The sequence below is a fragment of the Eubalaena glacialis genome, chromosome 19 (assembly GCF_028564815.1).
Source record: "Eubalaena glacialis isolate mEubGla1 chromosome 19, mEubGla1.1.hap2.+ XY, whole genome shotgun sequence".
Lineage (NCBI taxonomy): Eukaryota > Metazoa > Chordata > Mammalia > Artiodactyla > Balaenidae > Eubalaena > Eubalaena glacialis.
In genome coordinates, this window is record NC_083734.1 from 14,428,467 (window position 1) to 14,445,859 (window position 17,393).

Consider the following 17,393-nt stretch of genomic DNA (forward strand, 5'->3'; position numbering starts at 1 on the left):
TATGTTTATCTTCAAGAATGTTCATTAAAATGTTATTTATGATAAAAATTAAAAAGGCTCTGAGAACATCAGAGAAATGGTTGCATAAATTATAGACCATCCAGAAAAGGAAATACCGGATAGTTGTTACAAATTATGTTGAAGATGAATACTAAATTACAAAATATTTGTAATATATCAAGTAAAAAGGAAAAAGTTTATAAAATAATATGTAGCATATGATCCCAGTTTGGTTACAAAGCTATAGGTATTTATGGGAAAAAGATTGAAAGGAAATATATCAAAATGGTAACATGGCTCTATCAGGGGAATTTTTATTTCATTCTTTTTTTAAAATTTATTTATTTATTTATTTTTGGCTGTGTTAGGTCTTCGTTTCTGTGCGAGGGCTTTCTCTAGTTGAGGCAAGCGGGGGCCACTCTTCATCGCGGTGCGCGGGCCTCTCACTATCGTGGCCTCTCCTGTTGCGGAGCACAAGCTCCAGACGCGTAGGCTCAGTAGTTGTGGCTCACGGGCCCAGTCGCTCCGCGGCATGTGGGATCTTCCCAGACCAGGGCTCGAACCCGTGTCCCCTGCATTGGCAGGCAGATTCTCAACCACTGCGCCACCAGGGAAGCCCCCTATTTCATTCTTTATGTGTACTTTGTTCCAGATGTTTTACAATGGACACGCATTGCTCTTCTAATCAGGAAAAATAATCATAATTTAAATACAAGATGTACATGTTGGTAAGAAGGCTGCATAGTGTGGTTTGCCCTGAGGCTCTGTACACCCTAGGAATGGCCCTGCTGACTAAAATAACATGTTAGGGAGGAGAATTTTCAGGGTGTTGCAAAGAATGTTCCAGGCAGGGAGAGGCAGGGAAGCAAGGAGGGCAGCTGGAAGGTTACTGCCCTTTTCCAGGCATGAGGGCAAGTGTCTCATCCAGGACCAGATGTCAAGTCAGTCTCCTCCCCCAGCTTCCTGTTCTTGCCTGTTCTGGATCCAGTTCTGGGGAGAAGACTCCAGAAGATGAGGTCAGAGTTGCCCACTAGCCCCAAGCCTCTGTTGTTCTGTTCTAGCTTGGGTTAGGGTAGAAGGAAAAGGGCTACCTAGCAAGCAGTCTGCTCTTCAGAAGTATCCCCTCGCCCTGTCAAAAAGTTGGGGACACTCTTTTTGCCCAAAGGTGACTACTGCAACAAAAGTGTTTCCTGGCTTGACTGCACCGAGTGGCTCTTGTCCTCCATCTGCTCTTCTGGTTGGGTTCTGAGCGCTCTATGACCCCTTTCTTCCTCCACATGCCCTGGCTGGAGTGGCATCCCAGGCTGGAACAGTTTCCTCTTTCCATACAAGCAGAACTAATCTTTGGATTCTCCCTGGGGCAGATGTGGCCCCAGAAATGCCTGAGGCTGCCTTGCTGGAGTAGCCAGCGTGGCACAGCCCAAATATGTGAGCTCAGAAACCGAGGCATGTCCTCTGAACCACAGCATACCTGGGAGGCAGGTGTGCAAAGAGTAAGATTGTGCACCTTTAGTGCTCACTTGGATGTGCCTGGGCACCCATGAGCACATCACATTTCCTCTGTCTTTGGCTGGGGGAGTTTCCATATGCTCCTTATCTCCCTCTGACCCTGTCTGAGAAGACTGAGTTGACACAGGGGGCTGGAAGAAGAGCTCTTTGTGTGCTGGGGATTCTTCGGGTAGGCTGGAGAGCCACCCTGGCTTCATGCCATAGGATGGATTTGTTGGCCATACACTATAGATTTATTCATGTTCCTTTTAAATCCTGGGATCCCAAAACATCTCAAGTCTCTTATTCATGTTTTTTTTTTCTTAACAGTGATATTGAGACATAATTCACATACCATACAATTTACCTAAAGTATACAATTCAATGGTTTTTAGTTTATTTATAGAGCTACACAGTCATCACCAGAATCAATCATATCACCCCAAATCACATCTCTGTACCCATCAGCATTTCTTCCTATTCCTCCCAGCTTCTTCTACCCCAACCCTAGGCAACCCCTAATCTATTCTCTGTCTCTATGGATTTGCCTATTCTGGACATTTCATATGAATGGAATCATACAATTTTGTGCTCTTTCATGACTGGTTTCTTTCACGTAGCATAATGTTTTCAGGGTTTATCCATGTTGTATTGATAGCATGTATCGGTACTTCATTTGTTTTTGTGGCTGAATAATATTCCATTGTGTGAATATACTACATTTTGCTTATCCAGTCATTGATGGGCATGGAGGTTGTTTCCACTTTTTGTATATTATAAAGAATGGGGACTTCCCTGGCAGGCCAGTGGTTAAGACTCTGCGCTTCCACTGCAGGGGGTGTGGGTTCAATTCCTGGTCGGGGAACTGAGATCCTGCATGCCACAAGGTGCAGCCAGAAAAACAAAAAACACTGCTATAAACATTCATGTACACATGGGCATATATTTTCATCCCTCTTGGGTATATATATACCTAGGAGTGAAATTTCTGGGTCATATGGTAGCTCTGTGTTTAATTGAGGAACTGCCAGAGTGTTTTCCAAAGTGGCTGTGTACCATTTTACATTCCTACCAGTAGTGTAGGAGGGTTCTGATTCCTCTGTATCAGCACCAACATTTGTTATTATGTGTTTTTTTTTTTTATTATTATTATTATAACCACCCTAGGGGGTATGAAGCGGTATCTCATTGTAGTTTTAATTTGCATTTCCCTATGATTAATGATATTGAGTATCTTTTCATACGGTTATTGGCCATTTGTATGTCTTCTTTGGAGAAATGTCTATTCAGAAATGTCTATTTGCCCATTTTTTAAAATAAATTTATTTATTTTATTATTATCATTATTATTTTTTTGGCTGCGTTGGGTCTTTGCTGCGCGCAGGCTTTCTCTAGTTGCGGCGAGTGGGGGGTACTCTTCGTTATGGTGCGCGGGCTTCTCATTGCGGTGGCTTCTCTTGTGGAGCACGGGCTCTAGGCGCGCGGGCTTCAGTAGCTGTAGCATGCAGGTTTCAGTAGTTGTGGCGTGTGGGCTTCAGTAGTTGTGGCTCGCGGGCTCTAGAGCGCAGGCTCAGTAGTTGTGGCGCACGGGCTTAGTTGCTCCGCGGCATGTGGGATCTTCCTGGACCAGGGCTCGAACCCGTGTCCCCTGCATTGGCAGGCGGATTCTTAACCACTGTGCCACTAGGGAAGCCCTATTTGCCCATTTTAAAAATGGTTATATATGTTCTTTTTTACTGAGTTGTAGGAGTTCTTTATATACTGCAGATACAGGTGCCCTATCAGATAGATGATTTGTACAAATTTTCTCTCTTCTGTGCGTCTGTTCGTTTTCTTGATGGTGTCTTTGAAGCACATTTTAAATTTTGATGATGCCCCTTCTTCATTTTTAATTGTGGTCAAAACAGGCAGAAATGATGAGGGGCAGGTAGATAAACACATTCAAACCGCCTCCATTCAGCAACAGCAGATTAGCTTGCGGGCAGCCATCACGTGGTCCATGTTTGATAAAACCCCAAAATGATTCCAGACAGAGGGAGAGGGGAACATATATTAGGTCCATATAAACACCTGAGTTCAGTGAAACAGGCTGGCAGATCCAGGGAGCGATTCTCAATGCCAGGGACCTTGTGGGTGTGGCTGGGAAACCCTCACCACGCGGTACGAGCTCCCCTGAGGTTAGCGAGAGCAGCCAAGACTGCCGTTTGAGGAGGATGCACTTTGCCCCATGTCTGTTTGGATCCATGACCGAGTTGCCATATTATACCATGTCTGGATTTGTATGGAATCACTGGGGGTTTTAGCTTCGCAGTCGTGTTGAGTGGACCCAGAACAAGCTGCTGTGAGATGGGAAGAGTGGCCTCACAGGGAAGAGAGCCTGAGCCTCTCTTGCCGTTGCTCTTTCCAGATGGAAAAGGGGAAAGCCCTCCTTGGACCTAGAAATTCAGACGCAGGACTTCCAGGCCAGCCCCCTCGTCCGCCCTGGGGGCTGTAGAATTCTGATTGGCACCTTCTGGTGACCTACTCTTCTCAGAACCAAAAGCAGCCTTTGCTGACATCTGGTCCTTTTGGGACACTGATATTTTTATTTATAAAATGATGATCTCATCCTCACATAGATTCTTACTTCTAACAGCCTTGCTCCCTTTGAAGGTTGCCTCAGGCTCCCAGCTGTGCTTGCTGGCATCTCCTTGTAACCCTGCAAAGGCGGAAGGACCTGGCTTGTGCCGGAGAAGAGAGGAGGGATGCTTGCCAGCCAGGAAGTCTACCAGCTCTGTCTTCATGTGCAGAGTCTGAGTTCTGTATTACTCTCCTCCCCTTCCTTTATCAACCTCAGTCTGGGAAGAAAAAACTTTCAGTTAGCCGCGATTACCCCTGGACTGATGCCCCCGTGAATTACACAGGGAGGAGAGCAGATAAGAAATGGTGCCTGAGGATGCCGTGATTCTTTCTTCCCCTCCTCTTTCATCCTTCCCTTGCCTGTTCTCTCAGCAGAAGTCTCCCTTGCTTCTTATCTTTCAGCTGCCCAACATGTTTGGTGACCTTCGGTCCACGTTTATTGCCTTGATGATTGGATCCTATGCCTCCTCGGCAGTCACCTTCCCAGGAGTCAAGGTGAGGGTGTGTACTAGTGTCTGAGCAGAGGCCTCTTTTAAGACTCCTTCAGCACTCCCAGAAGAGGGAAGTCATTGTGGGCGCTGGGGCCCCCCCTTCCCCCAAGCCCCACCTGGGGGAAGGAAGCACCTGGGCACCATGGGGGTAAGAAAAGAAACCTGCTGGGCCGGGGTTGGGGGAGGGGGGGTGGGGGGTTGGGAAATCCAAGCATATCACTGCAAGGTGTGACTGAAGGCTGCCTTTGCGTTTCAGGGCTGGGGACAGAAAGGGGCTGAGTGTTTGTCCCCAGTCTTGAGTCTAACTCTAGACCCCCCACCCCCAGGTCTGTTGTTGTTGGGCTGTATTGCTCCCCACTGCCAGAGCGCTGCTCTCAGCCAAGTTGGTTCAGCTGTTTCCCTCCCAGGCAGGATTCTGAGCCCATGGAAGTCACACAGGGTCAGGATGGAGCAAACACCTCACTGTTCATCAGTCCCAGTTCCTGCTCCAAATCCTGTTGCTCCTGAAAGGGCTTCAGAAGGGGCTTCTCCTTTCTGTGGCACCAGCACCAAATAAATCCCCTTTCCTGAGAGGTCCAAGGGGCAGAGGCCATAGGGCAGGAGGAGGAGGAGTCACAGGAGACGTGGGCCAGGGACTTCCCTGGGGGTCCAGTGGTGAAGACTCCACGCTTCCACTGCAGGGGGCACGGGTTCGATCCCTGGTCGGGGAACTAAGATCCTGCATGCCACACAGCGCGGCCAAAAAACAAAACAAAACAAAACAAAAAGACATGGGCCGGCCACCTGGGCATCGAGGTGCTTGGAGGGGCTGGGGCCAGACGTCTGTGGATTTTAGGGATCCTCGAGTTTCTGGAGTGCAGAGGAGCCTACAGGTTCCCCCTCCTCCTCTTCTCCATGTCTAACTGCTGGTCCCCTCCCTGGGTAGCTGGGCCACTGTCTGCCACTACTCTGGGGACTCTTGTGCTCGAAATCAATGACAATAATGACATTAACAGGCTTGCAGGCTTCTCACCTGTCAGGCCCTGTCCTGAGCCCTCTACCCGCTTGACCCCCACCTCGACACCGTGAGGGTACATGCCAGTGTCACACCCATTTCACAGAGGAGCAAAGCGAGATTTCCAACTGTTCATTCCTTGAGTATTTTTTTGGCACCTACCGTGTGTATGCTTCAAGGTCCTAGAGAAACATCAGTGGACAAGGCTGGAGGTTCCTCTCAGGGAGCTGGCCTAATAACAGATGAGGAAATGAATCAAGAAGTCAAAACTCTCAGCCAGGGCTGGTCACTGTGAGCCAGTGACGTGACAGTGATGGGTGGTCTGGGAGGGCCTCTCCAAGGAGATGACATTTGGTCCAAGCTGGAGCCATTTGGTCCAGGGCGAGCTAAGATTGTTGGAATGCAGGTGCCTGACGACCAAACACCCAGGCTGCTGGGGCCATGCCTCCCCTCGCAGCTGAGTGCAGGGAGAACAGGACTGCTGGGTGCCCCTACCCGCTGCCCGCTCTGGCTTCCCTCTGCTAACTCTGCCCTCCGCCCTGCCCTGACTCCAACTGCTACTCTGTTGTGCCTCTCAGGTCATCTACGACTTCGGTGCCTCCTTCATCGTCATCCTCGTGGTCTGGGCCGGCTGCTCCGGGCTGGTTTTCCTCAACTGCTTCTTTAACTGGCCCCTGGAGCCCTTCCCGGGCCCAGAGGACATGGACTACACGTAAGTGGGCGTGCGGTCTGCCCCCACCCCTACGCCGGCTAGGGGCCCTGGCAGCGCGACAGACACTCTCCTGTGGCCTCCAGGGTGAAGATCAAGTTCAGCTGGCTGGGCTTTGACCACAAGATCACTGGGAAGCAGTTCTACAAGCAGGTGACCACGGTCGGGCGCCGCCTCAGCGTGGGCAGCTCCATGCGGAGCGCCAAGGAGCAGGCGGCACTGCAGGAGGGCCACAAGCTGTGCCTGTCCACCGTCGACCTGGAGGTCAAGTGCCAGCCCGATGCCGCAGGTACCTGCGTGCGGGCCCCGCCTCCCAAGCCTGCCTGAGCTGTCAGCAGGGGCTTCTGAACCCACACCCGCACCCCAGCGACAAGGAGGGGGCGGCCGGTCCAGATGTGGAAGCTGCAGCCCCCTCGGGGGGACCAGCGCCCGCTGAGGGCTTTGTGGGTACCATCTCCCTTAATCCCCATTTCATCCCCAAAGGGCCGGTGGCACCATCCAGCCTGCCTTACAGATGAAGGGTCAGCGAGGGTGAGGGACTCACGCAGCTTGTTTCGTACGGCTGGGTGGCCTAACCCCTGCGCCCAGCCGTCCACCTCATCCAGCGTGATTTGGTCGGCAGAGCAGGGCTCTCAGCCCCACGCGCCCAGCCCCTGCGTGGCGGGTGGGCCGTGGCCACGGCGGCGCCGCCCGGTTCTCCCTGAGCAGCCCCTTCTCCCCGCAGCGGCCCCCTCGTTCATGCAGAGCGTGTTCAGCCCCATCCTGCTGCTCAGCCTGGTCACCATGTGCGTCACTCAGCTGCGCCTCATCTTCTACATGGGCGCCATGAACAACATCCTCCAGTTCCTGGTCAGCGGCGACCAGGACGTAGGTAGGTGGCCTCCAGGCCCCAGGGCGCAGCCCATGAGTGGTGGTTACTCCTGCCCGCCTGAGGTTAAGCCCACTGCCCGGCTGGCTGGAGGGTGTTGGGCTGGGCTGGACCAGCAGGGCCATGAGATGGCAGAATCCAAGGGCCTGATTGTGTGTCAGAGCCATTTCATCACAGCCGGGCCCAACTGTCCTTTCATGTCCCCGTCAGAGTTTCCCGGTTTAGGAGGGAGGAGAGGACTAAAATAACTACGTGTGTTTGGGGTATGGGGATGTGTTTTTTGTTGCCTGAGGGGGACGGTTGACGTGTGTGTTTGTAAATGAAAACACTGCACAGAATGCGGTACTCCACCTGAGAGCTTGTTGAAAGACTATCAGTCAAACCCAACGCCAAGAATTCTCCGGGAAACCGCAGGGGTGCCGCGTGGAGAGGCTGGGGGCCGAGATGGGGGCTGGGCTACTGCGGCTGGAGACTGGGGCTCCTGGGCCTGCACCGGGTCTGTGCCCTGAACTGGGAAGCAGAGCCAGGTGGCGCCTTCCTCGTGGGTAATCCAGTCCAGGCTTGTTACTTCTGCTAAACGGAGCTGATAACCCACCTGCCACTTTTCCAAAAGAACACACAAGCTGATTAGAGGTTTGATTCTACAAAGAAAGTCAGTACTTCCTCAGGGCCTGAGCTGAGTCAGCTTTAGTTATCCCTAAGCGGGACAAACACATCTGGTAAATCCTTTTTATTGGCTGTCTCATTGGTGTGCAACTTTTGGGTTGGTTTTCCCCCCCGCCCCGGGAAGATCTGCTAGGCATTGTAAGTTTTTAAAGAGGATGAGAAACCCGGCCTTAACAAAAGGGGAAGGTGACAAAGAGGCACAGATAATGCAGGTTCTACTCCAAAAATGGGTGTTCGGACGTGAAGCAATGTGGAAAAACCCTATCACGCGCCCTCACAAAAATTCGTAGCAAACGCAAAGATAGGAAGAAAAATAACCTGTAGCTTTGTTTCGTCCAATGATCTATATTTCTATATTTCTACCACAGGAACCCTTTTATTATGTAACATTCATGAAAATCTGTGTGCCATGCTTTGGGGAGAGATGACCTATCGTGTCTATTTGCCCTCTATTGTAAACCTTGAGGCCCAGACAGGTGGAGACTCTGACGGGTACAGAGAAGGGCCCTCACTGGCCCTTGGAAGGCAAATCTCCCCGCTGCTGAGTCATGGCCTTTTACTCTCTGAGAACTCTTTTGCTGCCCAAGAGGCATTTTTTCCATCTGTTTCCCGCATTCAAAAGGTCAATTTCAAGAAGTAGAGGAAGTTGGGCCAGGAAATTCGGTCTGCAGCTGACAGGGCATTGGTTTTCCCCATCCTCCTCCTGTGGGCAGTTGTGCCTGACATCACACACGCACACACACACACACACACACACAAACACACACGTCTGGCTATGAGGGCCAGGGGGCCAGTAGGTGGACGGGAGACCAGCGCTGGCTAGTGAGATACTGGGGCTGGGTGTGGGGTGGATTCTTTGCCCTCGGAGGGAACAAGGGCAGCGAGGCCCAGGTTCTGCCAGGTCTTCTGCACCCACACCGCTTTCCCATCACGGTCCCCCGCAAACACCACAGGCCTGATTCACCAGCCCGCCTGTGACGAGGCACCAGCTGCACACGAGTGAGACCCCAGCTGGCAGGAAAACGTCCGCAGACACCCGTGCTGGACACTCTGAGAGTCGGGGCTTGGTGGGAAATGGCGTGTGAGCCGGGCCCAGAGCTAGCCTGCCTCCGTGCCCCATCCCCCTGTAACAACCTTTGACATTTCTGCTGCTGACCTCACTCCTCTCTGCTTTTTCACTTTTGCTTTCTTGATGCAGTGATGGCTACCGGTAAGCCAGTGGGGGCCGGGGACGGGGGATTGTCAGGGAACACATGACATCCTCTCCTAGCCGGTCTCTGTTCAACGGAGAAACACCTCTCCTTGAACTCCAGACATCCCTCTCGGCCAGCACTGTGTTTGGGGGTGGGGCAGTCAACATTCAGCTTCTGTTTGTCTGAGAAATCCCATCGTAATGTTAAGGCCCTTTGAAGATTGAAGCCCTTACGTCAGAGCCCCTGTGAGTGGTGCCTTCCTGGTATATTTCTAGAGGCAGAAAACTGATGACCAGTCACACACAAAGCCTCAGTCCCAGGCATTGGTAATTTTGTGGTTCCCAAAGTCATAGAGACTTCCTGGACCTTCTGGGGGAAGTCATTGTGACATACTGGATTTCATTCAGCTGTTTCTTGGAAATAGGCGAGGACTTCGGAGAAAAGAAAAGGGTGGCCTGCCCCTCGCTCTGGCTTTGATTTCAGAGGTTAAGGTCTCCGGGCTCCCCTCATGACCCACAGTGACAAGGGGGCGGTTCTGGAGAAGATCCCAGAAGGGCTTGTGGGGTCCCAGACTCTGCCCAGCGCCCGCCGCAGGCCTCTGCCGGCAGCCCCCGTGACCCAGCCCGTCTTTGTCCTCAGTGGGCCTCTACACCTCCATCTTCGGCGTGCTTCAGCTGCTCTGCCTGCTCACGGCCCCCGTCATTGGCTACATCATGGACTGGCGGCTGAAGGAGTGTGAAGACGCCCCCGAGGAGCCCGAGGAGAAAGACGCCAACCAGTGCGTAGGCGGAGCTCGGGCCCCGGGCCCCACCCCCAGAGGGAGAAGCCCACCGGTCAGGTGTTAGGCAGCATCAGCGTGGGTGGGTTAGGTTTTAAAGTCAGCAGGAGAGGCGAGAGAGGGCTGTGCTCAAAGCTGGTTTTGCCCTCGCTCAGCTCAGCACACATTTTGGTCTGTTGCTTCTGTAAGGAAAGTCTTTTGTACGCAAAAGTTTGGGAGGCACGGAGCTCTTGAAGAGAGAAGGAGAGAAACCAGAGGAAGGTCTGTGCGGACAGCTATCAAACGTCCTGCTTTTAGGGCTGCCCTCCGATCCTTAACACAAGTAGTGCACCAGCAGACATCCTTAGAGTGGTCCTGTTTGCCTGCAAGGTCTGCTTCACTGGGTGTGAGTAGTAAACGGCTATAACCTTAATAGATCTGTCAATAGATCTGTTCATGATTGTGAGAATTAAGCAAGGGAACGGAGCCCTACCTTACAGAAGGGTTGGGTTCTAAGATCACAGGATGAGTTAAATGCTGTCTTCTCTGACTCCCCCGTAGTACAATAAGCTCCTCTTTACTGTATCAGGCCCTGTGCCAAGCCCTTAATGCACAACATCTCAGGTAAGCCTCCCAACACCTCGATGAGTTAGACCCATTTTACAGATGAGGGGACTGAAGCTAGGCATCTGAGTGGCTTGCCTGAGGTCACATAGGGAGAAAGTGGTGGGTCTGGGCCTCCCTGCACATCTCTGAACCCTTGGATGTCATACAGTTGTCCGTGGGGTATCTTTGTGGGTGTTGAGGCTGGAATCAGTAACAGTGAATTCACAGGGAAATAATTACAGAGAATGCTCTGTTATGTAGGTCAGGTCCTACAGCCAGAAGGCTGTTGGTGCCCATTCCAGTTCCATCTGCCGCATACCCGTTGCTCCTTCACCCCTTCCTGCCGCCCAAGGAGAAATCCACTCACTCCCTTTTTTGGCTTATTATGTGGCTTAGTGTCAGCTCCCTGCAGGATTCAGGTGAAGTTGGAGCCAGTAGTGAAGGAGGCTTTGCCACATCCTGACCTGGGCGCACTCTCGTCCTCCCTCCCCATCATCGGACCTCAGTCTTCACTGAAGCAACGCAGGGCGTTGACGCCCGTCTCCTCGTGTCTTCTCGCGTCCAACCTCTCCACTGAGGTTCACACTCCGCGCTCAGTCCAGTGGGTGCAGTGGGGAGTGTCCCTCGTGCTGGTCTAGCCCCCACAGTCCCTAGCACATGCTTGCGGGTGGTCTCTGAGTCTTGCACTGTCCACAAGCTGTGACTCCCGGGACCTGACTTCCTGGGAGAGCCTGTCCTCCAGGGAGCCCCCAGCTCCAGTGTGTGCTCTGCGTTTCCACAGAGGTGAGAAGAAGAAGAAGCGGGACCGGCAGATCCAGAAGATCACCAATGCCATGCGGGCCTTCGCCTTCACAAACCTGCTGCTCATGGGCTTTGGGGTGACTTGCCTCATTCCCAACCTGCCTCTACAGGTGGGTATGGGGAGAGGGAGAAGCCAGGTGGGGTATGGGGTGATGAGACTGAAAGGTGCGTGATGTCTCATGGGGGAGCCATCAGCAAAGAGAACAGTGACTTTTCATGTGTTTAATTCAACCAACCAACCTATCAACCAGCCCGCTGTGATTTACCAAGGGCCTCCTACCTGCCAGGCTCTGTACGTGCATGATGCTGGGAGCAAGCTGTAAATGAAACTCAGATTGCCTTTCACAGAAGACTCTTCTCTATGAAAGTATACCATTCTTCTTGGTCTTTAGGCATCTTGCATACCATGAATACCATCATCTTACCATTTCTGGAACCATGTGGTGTAGTTGTGTGGCTGCTTGTTTTGCATGTGCTCAAACAGCTGAAGTCTGATGTCCAAAGAATTCTGGCTTGTCTGTGGCGTTGGTGGGAACGTCTGCTCCTCCAGTACAGGGGAGCCGCAGGAAAAAGACCGACGATCCCTTGGCATCTGGGTTCAAAAGTTTAATTCCTTCTCACAAGATTTCCAGTACCTTTGGAACCTGACTTTCGGCAGAGGGTTTGAGAAAGGTAGATTTTGTTACCTGCCTGGCTCCACCCTTAGGTCCCCAGAAGTGTTCTAGTTCTGATCCCCAAGTTTATGAACTTGGAAGGAACACAGGTGGTGGTATTGCTTCCAGATGGGTGTGACCCAAATCCAGATGGTATCTTGGACCAGGTCCAGGAGGAAAGCAAGAGTCCCTTTCTACAAGTGGCCGCACGTAGAAGTTCATTGGACATCCAGGTGTGCACCACCCACAGGTGCTACCATGTGTTTGTGCCGACACCGCGTGCAGCCAGAGTAAACCACCGGAGGCTCTACCAGTTCCGGATGGGAGTATTGCTGCATCCCTGGTGCCCTCCCGGCCTCCTGGTGGTGGCCCTCTCCGCAAGACCGGCAGACCCTTGCCCTGACCACCCTTGTCCAGTCGCGGGGCAATGCTCAGTGAGGACAGTCATCTGCTTTGTGTTTTATCCAGTTCTTATTGAAAGACAAGTTGTGAAAAGGCAGCAAGGCATTTGGAGTGGAAAGCGGAGCCTGCAGAAGGATGGGTGCACATTCAGGCACAGACCTCTCGCAGCACTGCAGAGAGCAGCCCTCGCCGCCTCCACTGCCCACATTCCCGGAAACGGGTCTTGGCTGCTGAGCCCGATGGCAGGGCTGTGTGCAAAGAGCAAACAAAGGGTCCTGGGAGCAAAGTAGACAGCTCGTGGCTCTCAGGAATCGTTAACAAGTGCTTGCTAAGCTTGCCAAGCTTGCCAGCAGTGACCTTTCCTCAGGAAAGCAGAGCTAGAGGGGAGAGGGACAGCCATCTACCAGTAGGGCCTGGGTGACCAGGCAGGGAGACCTGGGCACAGTCCTCAGGTCCGCAAAGGCAGGAGTTGTGATTAGTGACCTCCTGCTTAGTGCTATGTCCGTATGTACACTTAAGAGCAGACTCTAGATGGGGGCAGGATGGGCGGAGCCCTGGGTTTTAGTGTTTGCCAGTTTCCGCGGTGCAAGTGCTCTCGTCGTGGCTGATATCAACCAATACGGTGTCACCAACTGTGGAGTTGGAAAGAGACACAGTAACACACCATCATACGATATTTACAGTAGACTAAAAAACGTTAAGAGCGGGAGTTCCCTGGTGGTCCAGTGGTTAGGACTCTGCGCTTTCACTGCTGAGGGCGCAAGTTCAATCCCTGGTTGGGGGACTAAGATCCTACAAGCTGCGTGGTGCAGCCAAAAATAAAAATATAAAAAAATTTTTGGAAAAAAAAAAAACACCTTAAGAGCACGGCTAATGGTAAAACAGAATAAAATAATTAGGATGTGCTGGGTTTTGAGTATTCATTAACTTTGTTTTCAACGTACAGTTGACCCTTGAACAACACAAGTTTGAATTGCGCGGGTCCACTCATACTCAGATGGTTTTCAATGGTAAATACTAAGTACCACGTGATCCGTGGGTGGTTGAATCCGAGGATACAGAACTGTGGATACAGAGGGCCGACTATAAGTTATATGTGGATTGTTGGCTGCGTGGAGGGTCGGCACCGCTAGCCCCCCGTGTTGTTTAAGGGTCAACTGTAATTTGTTGAATTGTACGTTTATTACGATTGAACTGTTAGTAGTGACTGTGTTTAACTTAAAATCGGCTCTCAAAATTCTTGGCAGTTCAGGAGTTGGCCCTGGAAAGCTGGCACAAGCTGACTCCAGGGCGCCAGTGTTCCCACCGCTCAGGACCCCAGGAGCTCTGGGGCAAGGGGACGAGGTGAGACCCTCCATGTCTCCTGCTCACACTCTGCTCTCCCTCCCTCAGATCCTCTCCTTCATCCTGCACACGATTGTGCGAGGATTCATCCACTCTGCCGTCGGGGGCCTGTATGCCGCTGTGTAAGTCCTGGGAGCTGTGGGCGGCCTGGTGGCCGAGGGTAAGGGAATGACCTGAGGGAGGTTCCTGGTGGGACTGAGGGCCTGAAGGGGGCCATCTTGCCCACTTGGGGTTCATCCTCTTGCCTTAGGTACCAGGGCTTCTGTTGGGTGTGTCAGGGGAAGGCCATACCTGGCAGGAGCAGGTCAGTGGGCAGACAGTTGGGTGCCCACAAGCCTTGGCATTTAACACGGAGTCAGTTCCCCCAGCCAAGGCGCCGCTCGTTATTGCCTCGGGGACTGCTGCTCAGCCGGGTTCTGAGGCTGCCTCTGGCTGCTCGTGGGAAGGGCAGGGGGGTGGGTGCTAGCTGCCCACAGCTCAACGGTGAGCTTCAAGTGGGCTTCAGCGGCGGCAGTGACATGAATAACTGAGCCCAGGATGTGCCTGACAGATCCCACCCAGGGCCTCAAAGGGCTGGTTCTGTCCACAGCCTTCTCAGGCCTTGGCTAAAATGAAACCTGTCTCCTTTTCCAAGAGGCCACACATGCCTAAGGATCCATAGTTGTTCCTTCTCCTTGGGCCGGGCCTTGGCTCAAACACTGGAACCCAAACACCATCCACTGTCTCCCTCTGACCAAAGATTAGCCCATTCCTCCAGCCGTTCCTTGCTAGGAGTCCCTTCTCACCTCTGGGACCACGATGCCTGACGTGGCCCCAGAGTTCTGGCAAAATCTGGCTAAGATTTTGCCAGAACTCTCTCCCCCTCTCAACAGTATCCCATGGGGGTCATTCCAGGTCTGCATGTTCCACCCCCACCTACCCCCCAGGCCTGGAGGAAGTTGTGGCTGCCCTGGCAGAGTCTGAGGGAGTCGTCCGAGGGCCGTGATGCTATGTTTCCGTGATTACACAACGCTCCTCTGGAAGAGGGTGCAGCCAAGCCAGGCCCAGCCTCCAACCTGCTCCCTGGGCCTGGTTCACAAGCTGCAGACTCCTGCTGGCACCACATTTTCCACTCGGCTTGGCCAGACACCCATGGGCCCCGGGGCCTTATGCTGGTCCAAAAGACAAATTCGCTTTGCAGAACTGCTCAGCAGAAAGCAATCCAAGGATGGACACCCCACCATTCTCTGAGGCTATTCCCACCTCTTCTCTGCCACCGGAGGTGCAGCCTGGGGGCACCAGCACCTGGGGCCAGGCTGAGGACGAGCATGTGGGAAGCCGGAGCATGGCCCCTGTGGTGACAGGTTCTCTACTGCCCTGGCAGGTACCCCTCCACACAGTTTGGCAGCCTCACGGGCCTGCAGTCCCTGGTCAGTGCACTCTTCGCTCTCCTGCAGCAGCCCCTGTTTCTGGCTATGATGGGTCCCCTCCAAGGAGACCCTCTGTGGGTAAGAAGGATTGGGGGGCAGAGGGTTACGGGCATCCGCCCCACTCTGCTGATTGGGAGCTGGGAGGCATCACTCGGGGGCTTCTAGAACCCCGGGACAGGCAGTTTGGAACTTTGGTTAGGATCAATTCAGGGACCCCTTGTGAATGGGCAGGAGGGACAGGAGGAGAAGAGTGTCCTTTCTGGACCTGATTTTGGGGTAAATCGAACCAAGTTGCTGTCCCTGCTCCTGCCAAAGGCCCGGATCCTTAACCAGGTGCTGTGAGCTTGTCCCAATCCCGGCCCCGCCCCTAGAGATTCAGATCAGTACGGTGGCAGTGCGGCCAGCCCGTGGACAGCTGGGGAATTCTGTTGCTGGAATGTGGAACGACGGGCCCTCCGACCTCTTGAAACTCGTTGTTTGTTTTTCCTCTCCTCTCCTGTGACCTTCTCCCCATTCCCAAACCTGAGAGCGAGGAAAGGGCTGGAACTGGGCTCTGCAAAGACCACAGCCCCTGCCTGCTCCCTCCCTCCCCCCCCAACCCCCCGCCCTTGATGGCAACTCTCGTCCCTGCCTCCGCAGGTGAATGTGGGGCTGCTTGTCCTGAGCATGCTGGGCTTCTGCCTTCCCCTCTACCTCATCTGCTACCGGCGCCAGCTGGAGAGGCAGCTGCAGCAGAAGAGGGAGAACGACAAGCTTTTCCTCAAGCTCAACGGCTCGTCCAACCGGGAGGCTTTTGTGTAGTGCCCACCACCTTGGAACTGTGGCGTCCCGCCCTTGCTTCAGTGACTCAGCGGTGTCCTCCCCACCCCAGAGGACCTCCACGCACCCCTAGGGTCCTGTCCTTCACCATGTTGGAGTCCTCACTCCCTCCCAGGGCCCTGGTCCTGCCTCGGAGCTCTGCGGTGGAAGGATGGGAGAGGGCCTGGTCAGGCGCTTCTCCTGCTGGAAGCAGAGGCGCTCTGGACTTCGCTCAGCCACCCTCGAGGGGCCCTGGAGCCTCGGGGCTCCGTGGTGCCTGCAGGAGCAGCCAGGAGGACCCCAGGCAGGCAGGCCCTCTCCCCCCAGTGTGTCGAGATTCCGCCTCTTGCCAAAGCAGAGGAGTCTGCCGTCTACTGCCCACCACCTGCCCCTCGGCTGCATGTCCACCAACCACGCCTGCTGAGGACAAAGGCTTGCACTGTCTGTACCCGCCTCGCCTGGCCCCTCACCTCCTCCCCCGGCCAGTCTGAGCTGCCTGAGGAAGGAAGGACCCGCTTCCTGTTGTTGGTGCTAACTCCTTTGTGATTCCAGCCCCCTGTGGCCTGTCCGTGGCCTGTCCTCCTGTTCGAGGCCGGTGGAGAAGGCCCCCTGGCTTAAAGCCTGGGGAGGGGATGGAGGGCTGGATGGTCACATGTGGCTCAGTAGCTGTGGTCAAGGCCAAGCAGCAGTCCCTTCCCTTCTCCCTGAGGGCCTGAGCCGGGGGCACGTTTCCACTGCCACCCTCTGTCCAGTCTGTGACCTGAAGGGAATTAAAGGGGCACCACACACAGACACACGCGTGCGCTCACACACATGCACACACACACACACCGCTGTTTTCGTGGGGGTGGAAGTGAAGATGTGGCTGACAGACGTGGAGGTCCAGGCCCGGGTGGGAAGGTGGATTTGTGAGAGACCTAGGGGTGTGTGTGCGTGTGGGTTGTGTGTACGTGTCTTGTGCATGAGAGATGTGTGTGGGATGGTGGTGGGATGTGGGCGCTGGGTGTCTGCCCTTATCCTCCCAGAGCCACCCCCGAGGCAGCCAGGCCCACAGCAAGCCCAGCGCCCAGGAGCCAGCCCCGGTCAGGGTTGGGAGCTTGTCCCAGGCTGCAGGGCCACAGCGCCCCCTGCTGGCAGACTTTCCAAGGGCCCTGGAGCTGTTTATGTGGGCGAGGCCCCCTTTCCTCTGCCAGGCGGGCCTGGCTTACCAACCCACCCACCTTGACTGCCCTCAGAAATGTGTCTGAGGCTTCCTGGGAGCTCTGAGAGGGGTGGGTTGATTTTTAGGTTAATTGTTTTGGTGGTTGTTGTTTTTTTTTTTTTCCTTTTAAGTTTTATCAGACTCCTTTTTATAAAGCAATAAATCCATTTTCCTCCTGGTAAGGGATGCCCCTTCTAGCATATCAGTTAATGACTACATGTGCCTGTTTTGAGCTTGAGAAGAAAAGGCAAGACAAGATTTTCTGCCCCAGTCGTACCCAGCGGCTCACCATCTCTCTGGGTGTGATTGCTGTCTCGGGAGGGGCAGTGGGCCAGGAAGAGACCTTCCTCCCCCGCCCCACCCCCAAACAAATGGGGCTTGTGCAGACACCTTA

At 53.7% G+C, this 17,393-nt stretch overlaps 1 protein-coding gene across 6 annotated transcripts in view; it reads left to right on the forward strand.

Annotated features, from left to right (window-relative positions):
* SLC43A2 (solute carrier family 43 member 2) overlaps positions 1-17,181 on the forward strand; it is a 38,286-nt gene extending 21,105 nt beyond the window's left edge. For 5 of the 6 annotated variants that reach the window (XM_061176590.1, XM_061176591.1, XM_061176589.1 and 2 more), the window contains 9 exons: positions 4,510-4,602; positions 6,171-6,304; positions 6,388-6,590; positions 7,026-7,172; positions 9,668-9,806; positions 11,173-11,302; positions 13,640-13,713; positions 14,955-15,078; positions 15,640-17,181. In XM_061176590.1, coding sequence (XP_061032573.1) covers positions 4,510-4,602; positions 6,171-6,304; positions 6,388-6,590; positions 7,026-7,172; positions 9,668-9,806; positions 11,173-11,302; positions 13,640-13,713; positions 14,955-15,078; positions 15,640-15,801 — 1,206 coding nt within the window. In that variant the 3' untranslated portion in view covers positions 15,802-17,181. The remainder of the gene's footprint in view (positions 1-4,509; positions 4,603-6,170; positions 6,305-6,387; positions 6,591-7,025; positions 7,173-9,667; positions 9,807-11,172; positions 11,303-13,639; positions 13,714-14,954; positions 15,079-15,639) is intronic. The other variant, XM_061176593.1, reaches the window with a different exon arrangement.
* The last annotated feature ends 212 nt before the right edge of the window (positions 17,182-17,393 follow it).